A 10,493-nucleotide genomic window follows, 5' to 3' on the forward strand; every position below is an offset into this window, starting at 1 on the left:
AACTTTACACAGAGATATACATTTTATTTATATATTTTAAACAATCACAATAAATTTCAGATTCACAAACTTGGTGGTTTACAGGTTCTGTAACAGACCTCTGAAAAGAGAGAAAAGCCTAAAAGAAAGGGAAACTTAAAGCAGAGAGGAGAACAGATCTAGTTTAATCTCATTTTATAGCACAAACAGCATTTTAAAGAGTACAGCAGCGTGGTTCAGTTCAGTCAAAGAGCATTTGAGGTGGAGGCTTCAACATATGTACTGAGGTACCATTAAGTAACAGGATGTTACATCACTAAAGGTGAGTTTCCAACGCTGAAGTACACACAAAGAAAATTAAAAAATACCTGTGCTGTTCTGAGGGGTGTCTGACAAAGCAGATTTGGAGCTGCTTCCTGCAAACTGTGACAGAGATGATCTGTCTGATAATGATGTCAAGATGGGCAATGAAGCTTGAACGTGAAGCATACAATTCAGTCATGTTTATTTGAGGATAGCTCCTCCGAAACAAAACACTTCCTAGCTAACCTGCTTATTCTGCTTTGTGAGACAGCCCTCTGATCCAGTCCAGTGACACAGAGGCCTGGAAGTAAACGCATATACATTCCCTAAAGAGTGGGCTAGAAGAGGAAGCAAAACACTGAAAAATAACCATTCTGGCTGTTTAAACAGGTCACCATTATTTTCCACCTGCTTTGTTTAGTGTGCTGGTGCGTTATACATCACAATGTGTTCTCCTAATTACAGGTTATGTCATACAAACTGCTTACAAATGCTACCAAAGCAGTGTAGCTCAGCATTTACAGCCCGATTTTACTGTGAACACCATTATTACAATGGTGGTAAAGAAGAAAACATCAAAATATTGATGTGCTCATGGAATATTATGCCCTTATGATATAAGGCATTACTTGACATGGTAACATCACATCTACACTTTCTCAGCACACCACCTTTTCAAGTGTACAGTATGATCCCATAACTTCATTTTGCTTCCCTTGCCATGACAGCCCATCACCACAAAAAGAGAAAACAACTTTAACTAGCTACAAATCCTTTCATGAATAAAATTGCATTATCTTTATATAGATAAAATGTTAACAATCCCCAGAGATTGAAATATTGAAGGTCCACCCTGCGAGCGCACCGCTAGAGAATTAATGTCTGATGCACGGGACCAACGGTTGTTACACTCTTTACTTGTTCATGATGAAAACACTCTTCAGTGAGAGCCAGCAGCTTTCTTAACCTCTAACACAATGTCCACAGCTTGTTTGTCAGGGGCTATCATAAAACCCAGAGGTGGTATCCAAAAGTTCATGGTAATCTAATATTTCAGAGGCTGTCTTTAGGTGAAATAAGTGACATGGTTCAGTTGTTTGCAGCGTCTGCCTGTCGAGGCCAGTTCTCCTCCTCAATGCCTGAGTCGTATTCCTCCTCCGCAGACTCCTTGGCTGGAGCTCTGAAATCCAAATGGAAACTCCAGTTCAGGTTTCGAACCAACACATCATTTGAAGACAGGGTGTGCTGGGCTTCAGGAATCTGATCTCTAACTTGACACACATTTAGCCCTGGCCTGTTAGCAGAGCCTACTGACCTGATATATCTGGGTTGTGACTTTCCTTGGACAACATCTTTGTCCAGCTCAACAGCCATGATGTCAGAGTGTGGCACCTCAAACATGGGCTCTAGAAGGAGCTTTTCCTATTTAAAAAAAAAAAAGTTTAATTATCACATTACATCAAGTAGCAAGTTTGATACACTTGGCAAACATCACATACCATGATGGATCTGAGCCCACGAGCTCCAGTTTTTCTCTCCAGAGCCATCCTAGCTATGGCCCTCAAGGCATCTTGATTCACATTGAGTTCACACTGAAACAAAAAACATAGCAGATTAAATTAAATTCCAGCCATCCAGGTATAAACAAAGACACCTGCAGATACATTTCTCTCCAAAAAAGTTTTTTTCCCCTGTACATCTGATACAGGAAAAAGGGGCTGTGTCGGTGTTGGCATGTTGTTTCAGGTACAAATGATATAAAGTTAACTACGACCCAGGAAAGACAGTATGAGTAGTGGATCCATGAGTTTAGGCTCATGCTCACGGTAGAAACACTGTATAGTGGTTTTGTACTATAAAACTATTTTATCTTTTGTTGTAGCAATCTCAAGGTAAACAGTGGAAAAAAGGAGTTCACATTACAAATTAAGCTGCCAGGAATGTGCACTCGCAGGTGGCATTGTGGCAACAACTGAGCCAGGCTTGACTTTTGCCCCCTGTATGAACCCTCACTGAGCAAATGCCTTCAAATGAATGCTGCAGTTTTTTTTGTTTGTTTTTAAACACAGTGCTGTTGCCTGTTGAAAACTGCAAACACTGTACTTTAGAACCCAATATATCAGAGTCCTTACTTTGTCCATGCTGAACAGAGCCTGGTACTGGGGCACAACAGCATTGCGTGGCTCAGTCAAGATTCGGACGAGTGTTTCTTCATCCAAGCTGTGCAGAGGAACAACCACAGGCAGACGGCCAACAAACTCTGGGATCATTCCAAACTCGATGAGGTCCCTGGCCTCGACGTGCTTCAGCAGCCGGTCCTTCTCCTCTATCTCTGCCACTGTGTCAGTCTCACCGCTGGTGTTGGCCAAGTCTGCGGCAGCCGCAGCACGGCGCCCTTTCCCCAGGTTGGAGGGAGTTCCAAAACCCAAGTACTGAAGAGCCATGAGACACGAGGATCACGTTAGAGGCAGTAATGATGGCAAACAGGAATCTCTGCTGACAGTCGCTACATATGAGCTGTGATAAATTTACCTTTTCGTTCTTTCTTCTGCTAATGATTCTGTCAAGTCCGTTGAAGGCACCAGATGCAACAAACAGAATGTTTGTTGTGTCGACCTGCACCGTTTCTCCTCTCAGTTTCCTTGAGTTTTTCTCAGGAACGTTGACGATTGTGCCCTCCAAGAGTTTAAGCAACCCCTGACAGAACGGAAAAGGACAAAAAAGTCAAAAATACGAGTCCAGGTCAACCAATGAGGAAGGAAGGAAAACAAACAGGAACAAGTTGCAAGAAATAAGTGAAAGCTGCTGCTGTTTTTTTGTTTTGTTTCGTTTTTTTGTTTTGTTTCGTTTTTTTGTCAACACAGCACCACAAAATGCAACGCTGGCAGTTTCATTACGAGATTAATGTCTATAAACAAACTGCATTAAAGTTATATTTAGTGTAACCCTGGTTGAATACTGACCTGCTGGACTCCCTCTCCTCCTACATCTCTCAGCTGATGGATTCCGGGCACACTGCCAATCTTATCAACCTCATCCAGAAACACAATACCTGCAAATGAAATACAAGAACAGGGTCAAGGAAGTCTAAGTTTCACTTCTCGTAATTGCCTGAGGCAGTCTCTGTGTGTACATACACACCTACGATGTTAACTTAAGCTTCCTTTGTACCATATACTATGCACAATTCATTTGAGTTGCAGAGCAGTTGTAAGTCACCGTTGTAGAAATTATACTGATGTTTACTCGCTAGCCCCACTTTGAAACCATGTTTTGTTTAACTTCTTCCTGCTTCCTTCCTCTCCCTGCATGCACGTCTACTCAGTTTGAGCCAATAAAACATTCTTTACCCATGTAAGGAATAAAGAAATGTGATATGAATGTGTACATTTTAAAATGTTGCAGCTGAATGACAAAGTAACTGATGTAAAAGTATATATAATATAATCTTTACGGGGTAAAATCTCAATGAGTGGTTTTCCACATGTTTCCGACAAGCTTGTTATAGCATTGTTTTATAGAGTTTATATGAAATCTGTAAACTCGTCATGAAACTGTATGTAAACATACTGATAGCAACTTAAAACCAGAGTCAAATTCCTTGTTAACACACACACTTGGCCAATAAAGCTGATTCAGATCTTTAACAACTTTTCATTTTTCGCTAGTAAGATTCTATGTTTGAGAGCACACTGTAGTGAAGACTATTAAAGTGGTTCTACTAACATAACAGGAGTACTGTTTCTAAATCATATAACTCTGATCCCTATTTGTGTAATCTGTCAGATCTTCTGTTCTTTCAATACTTCCTAGAAAACTGTACATCAGTTTTTGTTTTAATCAGCAGTATGATGAGAGAGAACATAACAAATGTTTTGTGTAATATACTGTATGTATGACTTTAACATGGGAAGCTTCACTGCTGTTAAGTGTAGTCCGTCTGCCCACCTTGCTGTGCTTTGTCCACTGAGTAGTTGGCATCTTGCAGCAGTTTGGCAATAACTGACTCGATGTCTTCTCCCACGTATCCAGCTTGAGTTAGTGTGGTGCAATCGCAAATTGCAAAGGGAACATCAAGACAACGTGCCAGTGTCTGCGCTAGCAATGTTTTTCCTGTGAAAAATTAGAGGACTCATGATCAAATTTATTCTGGCAAGACAAATGGATATCTAAACATAAGCTGCATATTTGGCAGCTTATGTCATAATGATCCCGGTGTCACTGAGCAATATTACAATTTAGGACAATGTTGACACAACACTAACCTGAGCCAGTTGGACCTAGAAGTATGATGTTGCTCTTCTCCAGTTTGATGTCGGTGTGTGTAGAGTCCAGGACCTCACCGCCCCTCCTCTCCTGAGGTGCCTGCTGACTCGCCTGCTGCTGCATGGACGCTCCCAGAGCATTTCCATGAGGACTGATCCCTGCAATCTGCAGCAGTTCTGCAACAACAAGCAAAGCCACACAGCTTTGTTACAGACAAATACTTCTTCTACTTCTGTAGGAGCTGCACTTCACCATAAAGACGCAACTGAACGCTTTCTATTTGAACTGCTCTACAATTTAAACAAGCCATTCATTGATGGTGTACATGTCAGGCTGTGCATAGTAACAGTTTACATGTACAGGCTAAAAATATGCGGGCCCTACTTTGTGCCAGTGTGGACTTACTAAGTGATAAGAGCTGCTCTGAAAATAGAAGAAGTACAAATGTGAATGTAGGTCACTAGGCTACCTTATCTTACTGTCTGGGCAGTCAAAGATTAACAAGCATCATTTTATTGTTTCAGTAACTGTAGTTTATTTGTACATGTGGGAAATCTGTGATGAAATATGCAATAATCAGTCACTGGAGCTGCATTTCCTCAAATAATATACACTGGTGTCAATGAAATGCGTAGGGTGGCTTTAATTGACTATCAACTAATGGTTTAGGTTGAGTATGAAATATGTTACTAAAAATATATACCTGAAACCACAGAACAAAGCTTTAAGGAGCCACAGATGTCTGTACATTTTGGCATTTGTGCAACTCATGAAATTAAAGACGGTACAAGTGTTGTGACTTTTTAAAAGGGCCCCTGGGAAAGATAACACTAAGGAGGACCGATCACTTACTTGTGAATCTGTACTCATCCTCTCGTCTTCTCATCTCTAGCTCTATAGGGAGGATGAAAGTACTCAAATCAATATTATCATTGATCATTACCATTATGACATATTATTAATACAGTCCAACAAAAACGTTTAAACAGCTGTGTGATAATCATTGAACAAATGCCAAATAATACAGATAGTGAGTCAAGGCGAGTTATAATTCTATAATCAAAGACTTATCAATTATTTGTGTTGATTTTGTGAGTGTGAATGGCTCTTGATTATGCAACATATTGTATGAAATATATATAAGATACTGCACCCTGAATTTTATTGCTTCAATGTGATAAACTTGTTTCAACACTCGCCAACATATCATTAAATTGTTGCATCTCCTAATTTTTCAATTTATCAGGATCGTAATTTAAAAAAACCTTGGTTTTAGATCTACTATGCTCTCCTTTGCAAGTTTAGTTTTGACAAGTCTTTTAAAAAAACTGTAGTGTGAAGTGCAGTTATAGAATCATATTCAAAGCTGATACAGTGGCATACAATTTTTTTGTTTGTAAATTACAGGCCCTGTTACATGTCATTTTCCCTCGCTCTTTCCCCACGTCCTGGTTTGTCTCTGCTGTCCAGTACTGAATAAAGATTATAAAATGCCACCCAAAACTTGGTCAAAGCGCAGCACTATATATTTGACTAAAACAAAGAATCCATTTTTCTTTCAGCTTTTCAAAACTTTCATTTGTTTACTAGTGCACTGTAGTGTACTGTCAGTTTCCACATCAGACTGCACACCAACTGTTACGCCAACAAGCAGTAGAATAAAGCAATATCTATAGACAACATAATACTGACCACGAGGCGTTAGAGAGGGCTGTTTTTCCACCTCCACCTGCTGTCGACTCCCAGCAGGGATGTTGTTGTAGATGCGCTTGTAGTGATTATACACTGCAACTGCTAGCACCTTTTTTGCATAGGACTGGCCAACAACATACTTGTCGAGGTAAGCATATATCTGAAAACAAAAAAAGTCATTTATATTTCATTTAGGTATAAAAGACTGACTACAACAACAGAATGTGTGACACTTCTATGAAAGTAATCTAAAAGCATATTTTGACAACACTTATTCCTGCTTCAGCTTCTCACCTTCTTTGGGGGAGGTGGAGGTTTCTGTGCAAATGCCAGTTTCACAGCCTCCGCAGCAGATTCTGGTTCTTTGTTTAGCCCCTTCTTAGAGTCCGTTTCAGACAGAACCACGAAAAAGTGATGGCATTTCTCACATTTGACAAATCGTGTTGATGCTACAAAAGAATAAGACACAACACATTCAATACTGAAACCTTTCACAACCTGTTCGTACCAACATTTACAGTTTAACAACTTTGTTTTCTGTGTTATTAGCTTGACATAAAGCATTAAAACCAACTTCCACCTTGTGTCTGTGGCCTACAAGGGAAGATGATTAGGATTAAGAGTAACTTTAATTCCAGTGAGGGTTGACACTTGTGAGTGACTTTTTTTTTCTTGAAGTTACCAATGGTGAGTGGTTGAGCAGTCACATGGACATTGGTAGATGCACCCCTGGAGTTTCAGAAAGTTACAAAAACAAACCAGTCCAAATAGCTTTCATTTTACGACATCTAACAATCCAAACAGCACCTCTTAGTTGAAGCAAGAAGCAGCTTATAAACTCACAAGGCTGATGTTGCAACACCTAACAGAAAATGCTCACTGGACAACTTGAAACCACCACCTCAGTGTTTACTTGCAGGTCTATATTTCAACAGCCTGTGCAAGGAAAGAACATATGGTATCTTTTTTTTTTTTGGTGTAATATTTATGTCCTGTGTGGTAACATTCAGTCCACCACCACAGAAAAAAAGAAAGTTGGTTTAATTCTTTCATAATAAAAAAAATTCAACTCAGAGTCATAGATCAATATTTCTATTTATCAATCTACAAGGGCGCTATGCTGTACTTTCGCTGTTACTTTATTCAACCGATGCACAAACCATCTCCTCTTCATTTCCCCCTTCCTCATCCATGTTGCATGTCATTTGACAATGTCAGCCACATTCTAATTATGCCAGTAATTTCTGTCAAAAATGAATAAATTTACTCACATACAAAGGTCTCTACATGTGTGCAGGGATCTCCGCATTTTGGGCAGCGTAGCTGGCTTCCCCCCTTGCCTGACCCTCCAGAGCCAGATAGTCTCTTCCCCTCACTGATGCTTTTCTGTGTAAACACAACTGCGTCAGCAAATATCAAATTACATTACTGCCATCTCTTCCACTACCATGGAAGAGAAATGAGATTTATCCTCCAAGACATTACCTTTCCACCATCACTTCCACCGTCCTTTGTTGTCCCATCTTTAGAGGTATAGCAGACAGCAGTCTCTGAAAATGACCTCACCCGTACCCGGGGAGGTAAATGAGTTTCCCGAGACCCATGACGACTCAGAGAAAACAACTGGATCCTGGAGCAGGAAAACCCTGTAACAATAGCACCATCTCTTATAATTCCTAACAATGTTGTGGTTTGTGAGGACACATTTCAAATTAATGACAATGCATGTTATTTCAAATTATTTTGTTTACCCATACAACACATACTGATTTTTAAGCAAATACAATTTTCAGAACTACTCCTATTTGTAATGTCACTAGAGCTGAAACATGTATTTGAATAATCAATTAATCAACTGACAGATAATTAATCTTAAAAAATCTTTTCACTAATTTCTGAAGCAAAAATGCAAAACATTTTCTGGTCCCAGCTTCTCCAGTATGATAATTTGCCTATTTTCACTGTCATATGTGATAGTAAGCACAACATCTTGGGGCTTTGGATTTGGATGGAGAAAAAACAAAAGATATCCGAAGACGAGAAATCTCTGGGACAATGATGGGCAATTTACACAACATTGTTAAACTTAAAAAGACTAATCAAAACTGAGAAAATAGTTATTAGTTGCAGCCCTACAAGTATCAACAGGGGCAGTGACCTCAATTCATCCACAACACATCAGATTAGTGAAAAAGCCACACCATGTTACTGTAGTTGCTATCAGTTCAACACACTGCATATTATCAAGAGCAACAGTTCATAGTCAGTGGCCTAAAGTCCATAGCGTCTATATGCGCTGTAGCTATGGCATGTTATTACGTGTTTTTTCATTTTACAAGTGTTAGGGTCCCTAACAGGCTGGGCGATGACACCAGTTAGCTTCGCTATGGGTAACGCTAATTTGTGTGTTTAGCGATGTGTTTTTCTTGTTGTTGTTGCTCTAAAAACTGTCACAGCTGTGCAACTCTATAAAAGGCTGTGTGATGTAACAACGTCTGTTTATCTATAACTGCTAAACACTTCAAGGGACTTGGCCACCTGCTGCTGACATTACATGATTGTCATAACAAACAGCGATTTGGGTTATCTGGAGACCTACTTCCCAAGCTGTAGCAAATAGCATAATGTCATGCAGCTTTAGCCAGCTGGCAAGGTGTGTGCTTTCCCTTTCTTACCTCTGTGGGCAGTGTTTAGGAACAGCCTGGCAGCCGAAGTGCATGGACAGGACATAACTCTTCTTTTGGCTCAAAATCCTGAAAAAAAAAAAAAACACAGTTAACACTGTATGCTGAGGGGAGAGGCGGTGGCTAAATTAGCCGGCGGCTAACAGACAGCAGCGGCCGGTTACATTTCATAACTTCAACGTCACAGTTAGCATTAGCAAAGCAGGTCATTTACTGGTGAAGGTGGTCACTAGTGTTACTTAATACGGTATATATCAATCTTTTTTAAACCACCGGAAATGTATTAATTGATTAGGCCACCGTTACCACGGTCAACTACGTCATGCTATGTAGCGCTAGCAATCAATGGTAAAATAAACAATGTCACGTTAGCTAGCTGGGTTAAATAAACAGGTAACTGTTAGCTACTTAAGCAAGGCCCCAGCCAGAGCTGCCTAATGTTTCACTGCCAGTGGAAATGACAGCCAGTGTTGCACAGTGAGATGAGTGGCATTACTCTGTGGCGTGGACACAAATAAGCTAACGTTAATAGCCAAGATCCTATCTTAATTCTAACATTAACTTACACCAGGGAAAGAGGAGGCAACATTTATCAAGCTTGGTAGGTTTACTCACAGGACACGATGAAACCAGTGGCGTCTTGACAGCCCCTTCGAAAAAAAACTAAATTGCTAAGTCACTGCAGCTTTCGCTCTTTTTAGTTTGACAGGTCAGTGTGTCATACTAATGTCACAGTGCGTACTGAATAAAGTAGGAGGCGTTGGCTTCGTTAGGCCGCTATTTCCCAGGTGGGACCCGAACCACAATGATGTAACGCTTTGCTGATATGAACTAGGTCGGTTAAGCGCTAGCTAGCTAGCCTACCCTGTAGGTACAGTAGCTAACAGAAGTGATTTAATCAGTGTAAACGGTGTACGCAATATGGCGGCTGGCTTTACGTCTATGCAGTTCCAACCCATCCACATTTTATGAGATCTACTAATCCACAGGAGGCGTCAACAGGGATGACTGCTGGTGCATTCAATGGTCCTACGAGGGTATGGTGAAATTGTGTTGCGTTTTATGTAATTCTCCGTAACTATGTAACCCAAGGTCCAGGATCATGAAATTTTGAGATCGCAAAATTCTAAACACTGTATCATGATTTGCTCATGGAATCACATGGTGTTCTGTGATTAACGTATATAAATAAATAAAATACCAGTGTACGTGAGTTAGCTGACTTAGTTACTCAACAATACCAGGCTATGTCACATGTAAATCATTCACTGAGATACCTTGATAAAGTTTCAGTAAGCGTCAGTGCATTTTAAGGCATTTACAATCCCAATTCAGTGATGAAAAAAACAGTTCAGTATAAGAGGCTGGGTCCCTACTGACCACTACCACCTCCCGCTGTTTGTGCATTTATACACTGTGTCGCCTACAAAATTCCATGAATACAGGATCTCAAGATTCAGGAAGATAATTTTGCAGAAGCTAGTTCATACTGTTATTCAAATTTTCTAACTCATTACCTAAAAACAAACACTAGACAGTGAAACCTTTGAGCCCACTCTAAGTTGCCTG

The 10,493-nt window shown here is 40.1% G+C and overlaps 1 protein-coding gene across 2 annotated transcripts; it reads right to left on the reverse strand.

Moving 5' to 3' along the window:
• Positions 1 to 7: 7 nt before the first annotated feature.
• Positions 8 to 9,787, reverse strand: clpxb (caseinolytic mitochondrial matrix peptidase chaperone subunit Xb). 2 transcript variants are annotated; one of them, XM_041938380.1, is made up of 15 exons: positions 9,540 to 9,786; positions 8,916 to 8,993; positions 7,726 to 7,886; positions 7,512 to 7,626; positions 6,535 to 6,689; positions 6,241 to 6,400; positions 5,401 to 5,442; positions 4,548 to 4,724; positions 4,231 to 4,395; positions 3,246 to 3,334; positions 2,815 to 2,979; positions 2,415 to 2,714; positions 1,782 to 1,874; positions 1,598 to 1,704; positions 8 to 1,462 (listed from the first exon to the last, which is right to left on the reverse strand). In XM_041938380.1, the coding sequence occupies exons 2-15, from the start codon at positions 8,968 to 8,970 to the stop codon at positions 1,372 to 1,374; spliced, it is 1,875 nt and encodes a 624-aa protein (XP_041794314.1). In that variant the 5' UTR covers positions 8,971 to 8,993; positions 9,540 to 9,786; the 3' UTR covers positions 8 to 1,371. The 2 variants fall into 2 exon arrangements, with proteins under 2 accessions (XP_041794314.1, XP_041794315.1); XM_041938381.1 differs by lacking the exon at positions 5,401 to 5,442 and having other exon boundaries at positions 9,540 to 9,787.
• Between the last annotated feature and the right edge of the window lie 706 nt (positions 9,788 to 10,493).

This window comes from Chelmon rostratus, chromosome 6 (genome assembly GCF_017976325.1).
Source record: "Chelmon rostratus isolate fCheRos1 chromosome 6, fCheRos1.pri, whole genome shotgun sequence".
Classification (NCBI taxonomy): Eukaryota; Metazoa; Chordata; class Actinopteri; order Chaetodontiformes; family Chaetodontidae; genus Chelmon; species Chelmon rostratus.

Bases quoted from the DNA above. Each gene is read 5' to 3' on its own strand.
- clpxb (XM_041938380.1), bottom strand. From the start codon at position 8,970: ATGTCCTGTCCATGCACTTCGGCTGCCAGGCTGTTCCTAAACACTGCC. The intron at 7,887-8,915 runs GTAAGAAAGGGA...CTATTGTTACAG, and splicing joins CCTAAACACTGCCCACAGAG to GGTTTTCCTGCTCCAGGATC. The intron at 2,715-2,814 runs GTAAATTTATCA...ATGGCTCTTCAG, and splicing joins GCAGAAGAAAGAACGAAAAG to TACTTGGGTTTTGGAACTCC.